This window comes from Sorex fumeus, unplaced genomic scaffold (genome assembly GCF_029834395.1).
Source record: "Sorex fumeus unplaced genomic scaffold, SorFum_2.1 ptg000036l, whole genome shotgun sequence".
NCBI classification, from domain to species: domain Eukaryota; kingdom Metazoa; phylum Chordata; class Mammalia; order Eulipotyphla; family Soricidae; genus Sorex; species Sorex fumeus.
This window is the reverse complement of record NW_026606093.1, coordinates 16,731,702-16,749,843: the sequence shown is the minus strand read 5'-3', so window position 1 is coordinate 16,749,843 and position 18,142 is coordinate 16,731,702. Positions and strand designations below refer to the sequence as shown.

The 18,142-nt window shown below is 43.1% G+C and overlaps 1 protein-coding gene across 1 annotated transcript in view; it reads right to left on the bottom strand.

The window, feature by feature from the left end:
• The window catches only part of DNAH9 (dynein axonemal heavy chain 9), a 577,218-nt gene that overhangs the window by 540,446 nt on the left and 18,630 nt on the right, over positions 1-18,142 (bottom strand). Inside the window, exon 4 of the mRNA XM_056117744.1 lies at positions 9,760-9,890. Coding sequence (XP_055973719.1) covers positions 9,760-9,890 — 131 coding nt within the window. The remainder of the gene's footprint in view (positions 1-9,759; positions 9,891-18,142) is intronic.

Here is an 18,142-nt window from a genome sequence, read left to right as displayed (position 1 = left end):
TACTCCAAGCATAGCTCTTTCAATATCTCTTTGGGAGACCCAAACAGCATTCTCTTCCTGTTTTCGTAGGGCCCAGGTCTCTGAAGTGTATGTTAATGCAGGAAGAACAGTGGAATCAAAGAGATGTGCTCAGAGCCAGAGGTTCTTTGTCCTCTTAGCTATTTCTTGAACTCCCTTGAAGGCAATCCAAGATGCTCTCTTGCTCCTATGCAACTCAGGTGCCGGGTCATTCATCATGTTAAGTTCTTGACCAAGGTACACATAACTGTTGCATTCTGAGATGTTCATTCCATTGAGAGCAAATGGAATATCAGGAACAAAACCAGTTCTCATGAACATTGTCGTCATGAGATTCAGCTGTAGTCTGACCTTTCCACATTCACAGTTGAAGTCGGCCAGCATTTGTGCCACTTGGCTGATGTTTGGTGTTATTAGAATGATATCATCAGCAAAGCACAGGTGATGTAGTTGTCAACCGTCTATCTTCACTCTCATTCCTTCCCATTCCAGTCATCACCTGACATTCTTGAGGGTGGCACTGAAGACTTTCGGTGAAATGGTATCACCCTGCCGAACCCCTCTCTTGACATCAATATTCAACTCCCTGTAGATGGTGAGATCCTGGTAGTGAATCCGCAATACAGCTCACAGAGGATCCTGATATACTGAGTTTGAATGCCCTGTTTCACTCGGGCCTTGATGACCACTTCCATCTCAACAGAACCAAAGGCCTTCTTTAAATCAATGAACGTTAGACAGAGTGGCATCTTGAACTCCGGAGAAACCTCAATGAGCTTGGCTATCATGTAGATATGGTCGATTGTGCTGAATAGTTTTGGAACCTGGCTTGCTCGCATTGTTGTCCTTCATCTAGTGTTCTTCCAATCCTATTCAAAATGACTCGAGGAACAACTTGTAGACAACAGGCAACAGGCAGATCGGGCAATAGTTGCCAATGTGGTGGATGTCTCCCTTCTTGTACAGTAGTACAGTCCTGCTGGTTTTCCATTGGGATGGAACCTTGCATTTAGACAGGTAGCATGTGAAGAGCCGAGCCAGTTTATTGATGAGTACTGACAGCAGGTTCTTCAAGTGTTCAGGTCTGACTGTGTCTGGCCCAGGTGCTGTTTACTTCTTTACTGACAAAATGGCATGTCAGATTTCAGAAGAGAGAACGTTGTGAACGACATATCCATCCTGTGGAATTTGGTATGCAGGCAGGTGGACGTGGCTATCGAAGAGATCCATGTAGAAGTCATGGATAATCTTCTCCATTGCCCTTCTGGAAGATGTGATAGATTCATTGGGATGTTGGAGGGCAGTCATCTTAGTTTTGTAGTTGGCAAAGAACAGGCGGGCATTGCGAATGCTTTTCCCAGCTTCTGCTGCATCTGCCAGCACTGCTGCTCTTCTCTCTTTGAGGTCTTCCTTTACCCCCTCTCTGCACTGCTTTGCAAATTTGGATGTTCACTTGTGGTTGCCTGAGGCTTGCGCCAAGCCACGTTGGCAAATGAGCTCAAGAGTTTTCGAAGACAGGCTTCTTTTTGTGTCTATCTCTTTCTCTCTCTTCCTCGCACTATCATGGAGGTACTGAACCATTCTATCGTATTCCTTGTCAATATTTTCAATGACGGCATCTTCCCATGATGCCACAATAGTGCCAAAGAGCTCCCAGTTGGTGGTCTTTCTGGGAGTTTTCTTCTTAAACTTTGCAGCCTCTTCTCCCCACTCCGTGAAGTAGAATTAGGCATGAAGGAGACGGTGGTCTGATCTCGTTTGAAATTTTGGAACAACAGTTACATTGGTTAGGCAAAACCATCAATTGAATATTATGTGGTCAATTTTGTTGTGGAACCATCCACTGGGAGACTCCCATGTCCAACGTTTGCATTTGGACTTCTGGAAGTGTGAGTTACCATGGATGGTCTTGGTTGACATGATGAACTCAGATAGTCTCTCACCCTGTCCGTTCCATTCCAGACCATGGGTCCTGATGTGGAATTCTTCGGGCGACTGAATTCTCAGTCCTATCTAGGCATTAAAATCATCGAAAATGATCTTTTAGTAGGTGTGGTCTTCTTTATAGAACTTCTCCAGCTCCATGTAGAACTTCTCAATTTCTCCTTCATTATGACTGGATTTTGGTGCATAGACAACAAAGATAGAAACTGCCGGAAGTGAGCAATATATATTTAAGTTTAATCATATGATTCAGGTTGTTAGGCATTTGAATGAATAAATGCTTATGGCCAAGTTAATGTTGACAAGGAAACCAACACCACCGGTGCCTCTTTTGTCACATGTTCCGAGGAAGAGTTCTTCTCCAGTGTCATAAATGGCATTATTTGATTGATGCCTTCTAATTTCATTCAGACCAATGATGTTGTACTTGATCTTTTACGCTTGTATCATCAGGTCTTCGATGGATGCATCTGATGCCAGTGTATGAGCATTGAAAGTACCGACAGTCATTTTTGTCCTTCTTTATTTTGGCAGCCTAGTTTGGCCTTGAGATTTTATCAGCCTTTCCTTCCTCCTCCTTCTTAGTGCTGCCATATTGGTGGCTCTTTCAGGGTCAGGGGAATGAGACCCATTGTATTTACTGGTTTTGGCATATCACACATGCTACAGATAGCTTGCCAGGTTCTGCCATGCGGGTGGGATATTTTCCGTAGCTTGCAAGGCTCTCCAAGAGGGATTGAGGCTTTTAGGGCGGCCTCTAATTGCTCTTTCAGTTGTTCCCATGATTCAAACCAAATTTGAACCTTATCAAATATGGTGTGATAATCTTAGAAGATGGGTATTAAGTGTCTTATGAGGTGTCTGGAAAGTGGCTTGGAGCATGGCGACAGCTGGGTAATGGAGGTAGTAGAGCTAGTGAAAATCTGCTGATGAGGTATTTATCTGGTACTGGTAGGGTGGGTCTTCTGCGTGTAATCCCTGGGTCGCTGGAGGTTGGTGAAAGCAGACAGGGCAGGGTAGGGTGGGTCTTCTAGTTTTAATCCCTTGGTTGCTGGAGATTGATGGGAGCAAGAGAGGATCTCTGTTCCTGGGTCCATTGAGCCCAGAGTCCAAGGTCACAGAGTTCCATTTACCTTGTTCTGTGGAGCTTCACTCATGCGTGAGTCTCAGCCAGAGAGTCCAGAAAGTATCCTGGAGCGTGGCAGTGGTTGGGTAGTGAAGGTAGTGGAGGTAAGATGAAACACTATACTCCAGACAAAAACAGTCTTTTCTTTAGCAGAACAGATATATTTTGATTTTTTTTTAATTTGGGATTTTTAAAATTTCTTATAGGGAAAAGAAACATACATATATTTTAAGTGATGGGGTGAAACCCAGTTGTCATTAATGTAAGGTATGCATTTCCTCATTAGGTCACATTGTCAGCCCATTACCTTTAAAATATTTAAAATATCTTTAAAATCACATTCTAGGTCCCAGAGCCATAGTGCAGCAAATAGGGTGCTTTCCTTACATATAGTCAAATCAAAATCTGTCCATGACACCCCTGAGTTGTTAAGGAGTGATCACTGAGCACAAAGCCAGGAGTAAGCCTTGAGTACAAGTGGGCATAACCTCCCAAATAAAAAAAATAAAGAAAAATATTAAAACCTCATTTTAAGCTTCACTACTAAAAAGCTTTAAAGAGCTTTGGTCACTTGATTACTTCTTGATCACTTGACAACCCATTACTCGAGTGGGCACCAGTAAAGTCTCCATTCGTCCCTGTTGTGTGCTACTGTAGCCCAATAGCATCTGCTCATTCTAGGAACATGAACAGCCTCAAACCGATCATTCAGGGTCTTGACAAAGAAGTCTGACCATCTCATAGGTGGGCAACAATGCAATCTTTTGATGTCCCGTGGAATCCGGTCTGTAATGGCTCTAGTCCAGTGGTCATCTCCAAATCTCATTACGTATCCAGCTCATCTGATTTTCAATGCCTTGGCAAAGAAGACAGCGTCCCTGATTCTTGACTGTCAATGGAGATTGGAACTCTGGATTATTTCTCTCATTTGAGTGAAGCATGATATTCCAAGCACAGCTCTTTCAATTCCTCTCTGGGAGACCTGAATATCATTCTCATCCTTTTTTTGAAGCACCCAGGTCTCCGAGGCATAAGTTAATGCAGGAATAACAGTAGAATCAAAGAGATGTGCCAGAGCCTGAGGTTCTTTGTCCTCTTAGCTATTTCTACATTGCTCTTGAAGGCATTCCAAGCCACTCTCTTCCAACTGTGCAACTCAGGTGCCAGGTGATTCGTCATGTTGAGCTCTCGACCTAGGTACACATAACTGTTGTATTCTGAGATGTGTGTTCCGTTGAGAGCGAATGGAATGTAAGGAATGAGACCATTTCTCATAAACATTGTCTTCATGAGATTCAGCTGTAGTTGATGTTGTAGTTTCCACACTCATGGTCGAAGTCGGCCAACAGTTGTGCCACTTGGCTGATGTTTGGTGTTATTAGAATGATATCATCAGCAAAGCGCAGGGGGTGTGGTTGTTGACCGTCTATCTTCACTCCCATTCCTTCCCATTCCAGTCATTGCATGACATTCTCGAGGGTTGCACTAAAGACTTTCGGTGAAATGGTATCACCCTGCCGAACCCCTCTCTTGACATCAATATTAAACTCCCTGTAGATGGTGAGATCCTGGTAGTGAATCCACAATACAGCTCACAGAGGATCCTGATATATTGAGTTTGAATGCCCTGTTTCGCTCATGCCTCGATGACCACTTCCATCTCAACAGAATCAAAGGCCTTCTTTAAATCAATGAACATTAGAACATGTGGCATCGTGAACTCCCGAGAAACCTCAATAAGTTTGGTTATCGTGTGGATATGGTTGATCATGCTGAATATTTTTGGAACCCAGGTTTCTCACATGGTTGTCCTTCATCTACTGTCCTGTCAATCTTATTCAGGATGACTTGAGTGAACAGTATGTAGATGATAGACAATAGGCAGATTGGGCAATAGTTGCCAATGTGGTGGATGTCTCCCTTCTTGTACAGTAGTATAGTCCTGCTGTTTTTCCATTGGGATGGAACCTTGCATTCAGACACGTATCGTGTGAAGAACTGAGCCAGTGTATTGATGAGTACTGACAGCAGGTTCTTCAGGTGTTCGAGTCTGACCTTGTCTGGCCCAGGTGATGTTTGCTTCTTTACTGACGAAATGGTGTGTCATATTTCAGAAGGGAGAACACTGGGAAAGACATATCCATCCTGTGGAATTTGGTATGTGGGCAGGTGGACATGGCTATTGAAGACATATATGTAGCAGTCATGGATAATCTTCTCCATTGCCCTTCTGGAAGTTATGATAAGATACATCAGGACATTGGATGGCAATTATCTTAGTTTTGTACTTGGCAAAGGACAGGCAGGCATTCCAAACACTTTTCCTGGCTTCTGCCACATCTGCCAGCATTGCTGCTCTTCTCTCTTTGAGGTCTTCCTTGATTACTTCTCTGCACTCCTTTGTGAGCTCGCATGTTCTCGTGATATTTTCTGAGGCTTCCGCCAAGCCATGTTGGCGAATGAGCTCAAGATTTTTCGAAGACAGGCATCTTTGTGTGGCTATCTCTCTCTCGGCGTTCCTTGCACAATCATGGAGGTTCTGAACCATTTGATTATATTCCTTGTCAATGTTCTGAATGACGGCATCCTCCCAGGTTGCCTCAATAGTGCCATAGAGCCCCCAGCTGGTGGTCATTCTGAGAGTTCTCTTCTTAAACTTTGCGGCCTTTACTCCCCATTCTGTGAAGTAGAATTTTGCACGAAGGAGATGGTGGTTCGATCCTGCTTGGAATTTTGGGACAACAGCAACATCGGTTAGGCAAGACCATTGATTGAATATGATGTGGTCAATTTTGTGTGGAACCGACCACCGGGAGACTCTCAAATCCAATGTTTAGATTCAGCCTTCTGGAATTGTGAGTTACTATGGATGGTCTTGGTCGACATGATGAACTCAGACAGTCTGTCACCCTGTTCATTCGATTCTAGGCCATGGGTTCCAAGGTGGCGTTCTTCAGATATCTTCTCAGTCCTATCTTGGCATTAAAAATACCAAAAATGATCTTTTAGAAGATATGGTCTTCTTTACAGAACTTCTCCAACTCCATGTAGAACTTCTCAATTTCTCCTTCATTATAATTAGATATTGGTGCATAGATAACGAAGACAGAAACTTCTGGCAGTGAGCCATATCTATTCAAGTGTAATTGTCCAATTCAGGTTGTTAGGCATTCAAATGAATCAATGCTTATGGCCAAGTTCGTACTGACAGGACCGACACCACCGATGTCTCTTTTGTCACATGTTCCGAGGAACAGTTCTTCACCAGTGTCAAAAATGGCGTGATATGATTATGCCTTCTTATCTCAGTCAGACCAATGATGTCGTACTTGATCTTTTGCACTTGTACCATCAGGTCCTCATTAGATTCATCTGATGCCAGTGTACGTGTATTGAAAGTACAGACAATCATTTTTGTCCTTCTTTGTTTTGGCAGTCTATTTAGGCCTTGAGATTTTATCAGCCTCTCCTTCCTCACTTTTCTTAATGCTGCCATATTGGTGGCTCTTTCAGGGTTAGGGAAATGAGACCCTTTTTATTTACTGGTTTTGGCATATCAAATACACCATGAATAGCTTGCCAGGCTCTGCCGTGTGGGCAGGACAATCTTGGTAGCTTGGCAGACTCTACAAGAGGGATAGAGGCTTTTAGGGTGGCTTCTAATCATCCTTGCAGGTGTTCCCATGGTTTAAACCATACTTGAACCCCATCTAATATGGTAATATTATATTAAGTGATTTATGTTGTGTCGTGTGGTCACAAAATGGCCATGCGGTCCGAAAGCATCCTGGAGCGTGGCAGTGGCTGGGTAGTGGAGGTAGTGGAGGTCATGGAGGTCTGCTGGGGTGCTGGAAGCAGGCAGAGGATCTCTGTTTCTGGGTCCATTGAGCCTGGCGTCCAAGGTCACAGAGTTCCACTTCCCTGATTCTATAGGGCTTCACTCGTGTGTGAGTCTCAGCCCGAGTGTCTGGAAAGCATCCTAGAGCCTGACAGTGTTTGGGTAGGGGAGGTAGATGAGGTAATGGAGGTCTTACCAGCTTCTGGCAGCAGGCAGAGGATCTCTGTTCCCGGGTCTGTTTAGCTTGTAGTCCAAGGTCACAGAGTTCCACTTCCCTGATTCTGTGGGGCTTCACTCTTGCATGAGTCTCAGCCCGAGTGTCCAGAAAGCACCCTGGAACATGGCGGTGGCTGGGTAGTGGAGGTAGTTGAGGTAATGGAGGCCTACTGGGCTGCTGGCAGGATCTTTGTTCCTGGGTCCATTGAGCCTAGAGTCCAAGGTCACAGAGTTCCGATTCCCTGATTCTATGGAGCTTTACTGTGCATGAGTCTCAGCCTGAGAGTCTAAAAAGCGGCCTGGAGCCTGGGAGTAGTGGAGGTAGAGGAGGTAATGGCGGTCTGCTGGGCTACTGGGAGTAGGCAGAGGATCTCTATTCCTGGGTTTGTTTAGTCTGAAGTCCAAGGTCACCGAATTCCACTTCTCTGATTCTATGGGGCTTCACTTTGTGTGTGAGTCTCGGCCTGAGTGTTTGGAAAGTTTCCTGGTGCGTGTCGGCGGCTGGGTAGTGGAAGTACTGGAGATAATGAAGTTCTACCAGGCTGCTGGGAGCAGGCAGAGGATCTCTGTTTTGGGTCCGTTGAGCCTGGTTTCCAAGGTCACAGAGTTCCACTTCCCTGAATCTATGGGGCTTCAATCATGTGTGAGTCTCAGCACGAGTGACCAGAAAGCATCCTGGAGCCTGGCGGCATTTGGGTAGTGGAGATAGAGGAGGTAATGAAGGTCTACCGGGCTTCTGGGAGCAGGCAGAGGATCTCTGTTCCTGAATTCATTGAGCCTGTAGTCCAAGGTCACATAGTTCTACTTCCCTGGTTCTATGGGGCTTTGCTTATGTGTGAATCTCGGCTCAAATGCCTGGAAAGCATCCTGAAGCATGGCAGCAGTTGGGTAGTGGAGGTAGTGGATGTAATTAAGGTCTGCCGGGCTTCTGGGAGCAGGCAGAGGATCTCTGTGCCTAGATCCATTGAGCCTGGAGTCCAAGGCCACAGAGTTCCACTTCCCTGGTTCTACGGGGCTTCACTCGTGTGTGAGTCTTGGCTCACGCTTTAGTACAAAAAATGAAAGTAATCAAGTGTACTTATGAGAAAAGAGAAAATCCTGAAACAATGAACCTATTTCAAATTACAGACTTTGCTGGCTTTGCAACTGTGGTAAATATTGATCATATCTGCTGCTCACATGACCAGAAAATTTGACTTCCATCTGACAATAGGAATATTAAAAAGCAAAATGAGAGGTAGAAATGAACAGACTTCTCAATGAATCAGAGTGGTAGGGTCCTGAATTCTAGAGAAACAAAAATAGCATGCATTTGTACAGTAGAGTTCAGAAAATACTTTCACTAATACTATCTCACAGTAGCCCAACAAAGTAGGCAGGAAGTATGTATACGTGTGTGTGTGTGTGTGTGTGTGTGTGTGTGTGTGTGTGTACAAGCTCTATGGTTAAAAAAATAAAAAACTAAATCTGAGAGGTAAAGAGGCTTTTTCAGCCATATCACTGTACCACTGTCATCCTGTTGGTCATTGTTTGCCTCAAGCAGGCCCCAGTAACGTCTCCTTTGTCCTAGCCCTGAGATTTTAAAAGTGCCACATTTGAGGTTCTTTCAGGGTCAGGATGTGACACTTCATTGTTACTGGTTTTTGGCATATTGAATATACCACAGGGAGTTTGCCAGACTCTGCCGTGTGGGCAGGATACTTTTGGTAGCCTGCCAGCTTCTCCAGAGTAAGACCTAGATAATAAGATGCTTCTGGGAGCAGAGTTTTATAGTCTCTGGGTCTTGGCCATTGATGGGATTACATGGCGCTGGGGGCAGTTGGTGGGTGTAATGCCTACATACTGGAAAGTGGGGGATCTGGGTGGAGGCCCCAGTTCTAATCCGAGCAGGCTTGGAGATCTATGCTCCAGGTCCCACACACCTGGGTTCCTCAGTCGGTTCCTTCATGCATGAGGCTCATCCGAATGTGTGAAGAGTGGTCTTAAGCATGACTGTGGCTGGAACCGGAGGTCCTCAGCTGCCGGAGCTCTGCTTGGGGTAGGAAGGGAAATTCAACCCACCCTCCTCCAAGGGGCCCTGGTAAGGACAGTCAAGTGCGGAGGCAGGAGATTCTGTGCTGTTCTCTACCGGGAGCAGGGTTTTATAGTCTGCGTTTCCAGCCATAAAGTCTATTTTTTCCAGCCATAAAGCAATGGAAATGAAAAACAGAATGCAGAGTAGCTGTTCTCTTGCTTTTTGGTATTATATTCTTACCATTATACTTACCATACTATAGGTAAAGACAGACTCAAACATCTTTCTTCTTTATATTCTAACCATTATACTCTTACCATCGTGCTGATTACATCAGATTGGAGCATTATTAAAAAAAATAAAACAGTACCAGAGAGATATTATAGCTCATAAGGTGCTTGTTTTGCACATGGCTGACTTGTTATCTGAATACCACCAGGAGAGATCCTGAGCCCAGGACCGGGAGTGAGCCCTGAGTATTTCTGGGGTACCAGGGTTGATACCCCAGAAAAAAATTCAAAATGGAATTCACATAAAGAAATAAATTTAATACTAAATAAACAATGTAACTTATTTCTTTATAAAGATACTTGCTGATCTCACCTGCTACAACATCTCTGAACATGGCTTGGAAAGCTGGGAAGTAGCTGCTTTTAACCTTGTCCAGGAGACCAACCATGCTCCTGACCTTTAATGTTCTCAGTTGGTTATAAATGTATTCCAGATTCTCAGACCTGCAATGCCATGGAAGGGGGGAAGTAAAGAAAAGTGAATCATACTCTGACAACCCACTTTCAGGTATATTTTAGAGTACAGCCATACCTCAAAGTGCTTCCACTGAGGCTTGACTCTAGCCCTAACTGCAAAGGCATCTATTCCCAGAAAAGCAAGAGCAAAAGTCTGAGTCAGGAACACAGGTTCAAACAAGTAGCTCCAGGACATAACAGCAGTAGACACTGCTGTGACCATCTGCTGACAAAATCTTGGCAGCTGGATCTCATTAGATTTTGTAGCAATGTTTGGGGCAGGGTGAAAGAAGTGTCAGAGCAAGCTGCCTGAGAATAGTCCTGTAGTTGTCAGAAAACAGGTAGAAGGACGAAGATCTGTATCACTGAGGCACAAACAGGACTGAAGCCCTCATTGTATAATTGAAACCCAAACACAAAAATTTGTAAGTCTACAACTGTACCTCATGGTGTCTCATTAATAAAAATTAAAAAAAATGTAGGTGTACTCATATGAAATAAACATCCCACTACAGGTAAAGACAGACTCGAACATCTTTCTTCTTTTCATTAAAATGCCTTATTCTGAACAGGGGCAGCATAGCACGAGGCAACAGCAAACAGAGTCCCCTCTGCAGCTTCAGATGCCCAGAGAAGCATCTAGATAAGAAGGGACATCTCCTTCACCATGGGACTTTGTGACTTCAGGATCTGTTCCAGTGCATGGCCCCTCTCCATTGGGTAGATCAGTGGTAGGAGATGTGGTTCTATACCAAACTCTCACAAGGGCAGCTTTGGCTATCCCAGTAACATATCCCAGACCAAAGAGCACGTCCCCTGAATCAGTACTAGAGGCCCCACACAAGTCATGCAGGAGCACTAAATGGAAAGATAATATCCTTGAAGGAAAAAGAGGAGACCACCATCCACCAAGCCATCCCAAAGTCCTCCCTGGCAGTGAGAGGGAGACACTGATGATGTACTGGAAGGATCCAGATGCAGACTACCGTGGCATCACAGGGAAACCACACATCCCCATCATGAGGAGTGGATGAAGAAAAGAGCCCTGAAGCCTCAACAAGGAATATTCACATAATCTCTTTGATAAAGAGTTCAGAGAAGAAATGGTGAAGATGTTTAGTGAGCTCAAAGAAACAGTGGAATGGACAGCCAATAAAATACAGGAGAATATGAGAAACCGTGGAATGGACAGTCAATAAAACATAAGAGGAAATAAAAGGATAAATAAGAAAACTACAAACAGAAGTGTCATTGATTAAAAAAAAGTGGTAGATGAAATGAAAAACTCAATGGGTAGCCTCAAGAGTAGAGTAACAGTTTAGGACAAAATCAGTGAACTTGAAGATGGCATGCATAAAACAACCAGGTAACAACAGAAGATAAAAAAGACCTCAAAGTAGCACAAAAACAGGCAAGAAAACTATGGTATAAAATCAAGAGAAACAACATAAGAATTATTGGAGTCCCAGGGGGACAGGGAGATAACCCCAGAGAGGTAGCAGCAGTTAAAGACATCATTGCTGCAAAGTCCCCAGAGTTGGAGAATGCAGGCATCCAGATCAAAGGAGTCCAAAGGGACCATAATAAAAGAATCTCTAAGACAGATCATAATCAGAACAAAAAATACCACTGATAGAGATACAATACTGCAAGCAGCAAGGTCAAAGAAGAAAATTATATAAAAACGGGCATCCTTTAGATTCACAGCAGATTTAACAAATAAAACCCTCTCTCAATGTCAATGATTTAAATGCACCGATTAAGAGACAGAGAGTGGCAAAATGAATTAAAAACCCAATCCAACATTTTAATGCCTACAAGAAACACGTTTGAACAGTCAAAGAAAACACAGACTCAGGGGTATGATGGCGCCAGCAGGTCAATCTGTATCTGTGAGGCGAGTGCATCAGCAGCCTGATAGTACCTTCAGACTTCTAGATATCCCAAAATTGCTGCTGTGCCTTTGACCAAACTCCAACAACTTGATACCAAGTTTACTAAGAAAGTAAATGGCCAAAAGTTAGGTATGTGGAAGACACACCCACAAATCACCTCCGGCTCAGATATATAATTGAGGGGGCAAGGCCTCTCCGGTTCCTGATCAAACTGCTTAATGACCATGATCCCACAGACTCAGAAACAAATCTCGGAACCCAGTGGCTTTTGGCAGAAATGTGTCTGGTCCCCACAGTAGGTTACTGGCGCCAGGCCACCTCAGGGGAGGAAAGGGTGCTGTCCCTCTGCCTGCTCTCTCCTGGCACATCGGTGACCATCATCCTCCAGAGGCCATTGGGCAATCAGGTTGGGCCCGCAGTGACGAAACACACTGGGCCTCACGTGATGGGAGTGGAGCTGGCCCTTTCCTCCCATCTCTAAAGAGACCCTGAGTCCCACCCATAAATCGCCTCGCTGGCTCTTGATCAAGCTGCTTAATGGCCATGATCCAAGAGACTCAGAAACAAATTTCGGAACCCAGTGGCTTTTGGCAGAAATGCATCTGGTCTCCACAGTAGGTACTGATGCTGGGCCACTCTAGGTGGGAATAGGTTTTGTATCTTGGCCTATTCCCCCTGGTGGCTTGGTGGCCACCATCCTCCAGAGGCCATTGGACAGTCAGGTTTGGGCCCGCAGTGACTAAACACATGGGGCCTCACGTGATGGGGGTGGAGCCGGACCTTTCCTCCCCACCCCAATGAGACTCCGAGTCGCTGCCCACAAATGGCCTCTCTGGCTCCTGATCAAGCTGCTTAATGGCCATGATCCAAGAGATTCTGGAACAAATCTTGGAACCCACCAGGTTTTGGCAGAAATTTCTCCAGATTTAATTGTTAAAATTTCAGAATCCCAAAATCACATGGCCACTACTGTGGCCATGTGGCATCATGTTATTAATAACTAGAAATAGAAAACAAATTGTCTACAGTTGTCTTTTTGGCAGATCTGAGTGTTGGGGTAAAATCCCAAATAATAATTATGGGTCTGCTGTCAAAATATTGAAGTAATCAAAGTAGAGAGAGAGTAATGTGGAAATCATCTGCTCCACAGGTAGGGGGAGAGTGTGGGATGGGAGGGTATACTGAGGTTTTTGGTGGTGGAAAATGGGCACTGGTGGAGGGACGGGTGTTTCATCATTGTATGACTGAGACTTAAATTCAAAAGCTTTGTAACTGCTCTCACGGTGATTCAACAAATAAATTGATTTAAAAAAAAAGGTAAAGTGGAGTTCATGCCCAATTCAACCAGCCTAATCAGTGACTGAATAATTAGTAATACTCCTACATTTGTTACTGTTACTGTGTCTGGCATATCGAATACTCTCGGTAGCTTGCCGGGCTCTCCGAGAGGGGCGGAGGAATCGAACTCGGATCGGCCATGTTGGCCGCTTGTAAGGCGAACGCCCTACCCGCCTTACAAGCGGCCAACATGGCCGACCCGAGTTCGATTCCTCCGCCCCTCTCGGAGAGCCCGGCAAGCTACCGAGAGTATTCGATATGCCAGACACAGTAACAACAAAGTCTCCAATGGAGACGCTACTGGGCCCGCTCGAGCAAATCGACGATCAACGGGAGGGCCTTTACCTTTACCTTTTACCTTACTCCTACATTAAAAAAAAAGAAAGAAAAAGAAAAAGAGAAAACAACAGACTCAAAGTCAAAGAATAAAAAACAAATTTTCAAGCAAAAAACTCCTTCAGAAAAGGCAGGGTGGCCATACTAGTATCCGAAAACATAGATTTGAGACTGAAAAAAGGTTAAAAGGGACAGTGAAAGCCATTGCTTAATAATCAAAGAATATGCATATCAGGAAGAAATTACACTCATAAACATATAAGCATCCAATGAGGGGCCAGAAAAATACATAAAACAAATGCTATAGACTTCAAGGAGGACTTCAGTGGCAACACTGTCGTAGTAGGAGACTTAAACATACCTTATCACCTCTTGATAGATTAATGAGACTACAGGTCAGCATAGAAATACTGGCTTTGAAGAAAGAAATGGAGGAGAAAGAAATTTCTCTCAAGGAAATTGAACCTGTAATCAATATATATATATACCCTTTCTCATATATATATGGGTTTTCATCCCCCTAAAGCTAAATACACATTTTTCCCCAGTGCACATGGGACACTCTCCAGGACTGACTACATGATGGGTCACAAAACATACTTTCATAAAATCAAGAAGATAGAAATTGTATCAACTAGATTTTCAAAGATGCACTGCAAATAGAAGTTAATCACACACAGAAATGGAGAATCAAATCAAACACCTGTAAATTAAACAGCTCACTGTTGAACAACCAATGAGTTAGAGAGGAAATAAAAGAAGAAATCAAAAAGATTCCTGAAACAAATGAGAATGAGGACACGAGCTACCAGAACTCATAGGACACAGCAAAAATAGTGTTAAGAGAAAAGTTTGTAGCTCTGCAAGCACACATCAGGAAGGAAGGACCCACATAAATAACTTGACTTCACAGCTTAAGATCTTAGAAAATGATCAACAAAAAGAGCCCAAACCAGGCAGGAAGAAAGAAATAATAAAACTTAGAGCAGAAATCAACAAGCAGGAATCCCAAAAAACAACTGAAAGGATCAATGAAGCCAAGAGCCATGTCTTTAAAAAAATAAACATGATCGATAAACTACTACAAAGAATCAAAGAGTACCCAATAAACTGAATAAGAAGAAAAGGAAAAGATCATAACAGAAACCACAGAAATTCAAAAGATCACCAGAGATTATTTTGAGTCTATGTCATCAAACAAGAAAACCTAAAAGGAATGGATAAATTCCTGGATTCCTATAACCTCTCAAGGCTGAACCAAGAAGACTTGGAATGCCTAAATAGAACTGTCACTCTCAAGGAAATTGAACCTGTAATCAAAGTCTTCCCAAGAACAAAAGCCCAGGTCCAGATGGATTCCCTAGTGAATTCTTCTAAACATTTGAAGAGGACCTACTGTCAGTCCTTCTCAAGCTTTTCCAGGAAATTGAAGAAACAGAAACACCCCCAAACAGTTTCTCTGAGGCAGAAATTATCTTGATACCCAAAGCAGACAGAGAAACCACAAAAAAATTTACAGATCGATATCCCTGATGAACACAGATGAAAAGATCCTCAACAAAATACAACTAATATAATCCAACGACTAATCAAAAAGATCACATACTAATCAAATAGGATTCATTCTGTAGATGCAAGGATGGCTTAACATTCAAGTCAATCAACAGAGTACATCATATTAATAAAAGAAAAAATAAAACCATATGATTATATCAATAGTTTCAGAGAAAGCATGTGACAAGATCGAGCACCCACTTATGATAAAAACTCTCAACAAAATGGTAGTTGAAGGAACTTTCCTCAAAATAGTCAAAGCCATCTACCTCAAGCATTATTCTCAATGGGGAAAAACTAAAAGCCTTCTGTCTAAGATCAAGGACAAGACAAGGTTGCTCACTCTCGCCACTTCTATTTAAAACAGCAGTGGAAGTAATGGCCATAGCAATTAAGGAAGAAAAAGATATTAAGCACATCTAGGGAGGAAATGAAGAACTCAAGCCCTCAATATTTGCAGATGACATGATAATATACTTAGAGGACACTAAAGTCTCTACCAAAAATGCTCCTTGAAACAAAAGATTTATATAGTAGAGTAGCAGTTTACAAAATCAATACCCAAGAGTCCATGGTTTTCCTGTATGCAAATAATGAAAGAGAAGAAAGTGATACTTAAAAAAAAAATTCTGTTCACAACTGTGCCACAGAAAATCAAGTACCTTGGAGTCAGCTTAACTAAGGAAGTAAAGAACTTGTATAAAGAAAACTACAAAAATGCTCCTTCAGGAATTAAAGAGAAGGCTGTGACTTTCAGACTTCCCTGGTTAGATGCCTGGGTGACATGGACTGAGTGGGCCCAGGACTCCATGTGTGTGCAACCCCCAGGCAGCCACCCATCCCTGACTGTTGATGCAATCACAAGATTGTGACTTCCATACCTCCCAGGTTAGAAGCCCATGGGGTGTGCTCTTTCAAGAAGTAGCTGCTCACGTGGCCAACAGTTAATTTCCCCCATCATATCCCATTAGAACCAGCCTCTTCTTCAGAACCCACTAGGGCTGGTGCATCAATCAGATAACAACAATAGTCTAGTAGCGGCTCCATCAATCTATATTCCTTCCAAAGCACAAAAGCAACTGTGAGAAGAATTCAAACTGCAAATATCAAAATGATAAAGCAACACAGAAATCCTTCAGGTTTAGTGAGAGAAGCTAACCCAGGTGACCCAACAAGTAATAATGAGTTACATACCCTTCTCGCTGATAATTTTTTTCCCTTTATTTTATTTTATTTTTTTTTACAGCTGTAAATTTACAATTTTTTGTGCTTTGGTTTCAATTATACAATGATCAGATACCGAGCCCTCCACCAATGCCCATTTTCCACCACCATGGATAATATCCCTCCCACCCCCATCCCCCCATCCCCCCTGTCTCTGTGGAAGGGCAATCCCCTGTGTTCTCTCTCTCCTTTTGGGTGTTGTGGTCTGCAAAAGAGGCATTGAGTGGCAAACATGTTCAGTCCATAGTCTACTTTCGACATGCATCTCCCCTCCTGGGAGGATCCTCCAAACATCCTTTATTTGGTGCTCCCTTCTCTATCTGAACTGCCCTTTCCTCTAGGATATCCGGCTGGCCTCTAAGTTATGGAATAATCCTCCTGGTTCTGATCTCAGCTATTCTTGGGTATTAATATCATACTTTGTTACTTTATATCCCCCAGATGAATGCAATCTTTCTATGTCTATCCCTCTCTTTCTGACTCATTTCGCTTAGCATGATACTTTCCATATTGTACCACTTGTATGTAAATTTCATGACTTCATCTTTTCTAACAGCTACATAGTACTCCATTGTGTAGATGTACCAAAGTTTCTTTAACCAGTCATCTGTTCTTGGGCATTCAGGTTTCTTCCAGTTTCTGGCTATTGTAAAGAGTGCTGCAATGAACAAACAAGTGCAGATGTCACTTCGACTATACATTTTTGCCTCTCTGGGATATATTCCCAGGAGTGGTATTGCTGGGTCAAATGGGAGCTCAATTTCTAATTTTTTGAGAATCGTCCATACTGTTTTCCAGAAGGGCTGAACCAGTGGACATTCCCACCAACAGTGAAGGAGTGTCCCTTTCTCGCCACATCCACGCCAGCATCGGTTGCTTTTGTTCTTTTGAATGTGGGCCAGTCTCTGAGGTGTGAGATGATATCTCATTGTAGTTTTGATCTGCATCTCCCTGATGATTAATGATGTAGAGCATTTTCTCATGTGCTTTTTTGCCATTCGGATTTCTTCTTTGAGAAAGTTTCTGTTCATTTCATTGCCCCATTTTTGGATGGGGTTGGATGTTTTCTTCTTGTGGAGTTTAACCAGTATTTTGTATATCCTGGATATCAACCCCTTGTCAGATGTGTATTCGGTGAATATCCTTTCCCATTCTGTAGACTGTCTTTGTATTTTGGTCACTGTTTCTTTGGAGGTGCAGAAGCTTCTTAGTTTAAGATAGTCCCATTTATCTATCTCTGTTTTCACTTGCTCGGCCAGTGGCATGGCATCTTTGAAGATACCATTAGCTTCAATGTCATGGAGGGTTTTGCCAACTTTATCTTCAATGTACCTTATGGTTTCTGGTCTGATGTTGAGGTCTTTAATCCATTTTGATCTTACTTTTGTACATGGTGTTAGGCAGAGTTCTGAGCCTATTTTTTTGCATGTAGCCGTCCAGTGATGCCAACACAACTTATTAAAGAGGCTTTCCTTACTCCACTTCACATTACTTGCACCTTTATCAAAGATTAGATGAGCATATGATTTAGGGGAGATGTCAGTGTATTCAACCCTGTTCCATTGGTCTGCAGTTCTGCCTTTGTTCCAGTACCATGCTTTTTAATTATTACTGCTTTATAGTACAGTTTTAAGTTCGGGAGGTTGATTCCTCCCATTTTCTTTTTCCCAAGAATTGCTTTAGCTATTCGTGGGGGCTTATTGTTCCATATAAATTTCAGGAGTGTTTGCTCCATTTCTTTGAAGAATGTCATGGGTATCCTTATAGGGATTGCATTGAATTTATACAATGCTTTCGGTAGTATTGCCATTTTGACAATGTTAAGTCTCCCAACCCATGAGCAGGGGATATCTTTCCATTTCCTCATGTCCTCTTTTATTTCCTGAAGTAGCG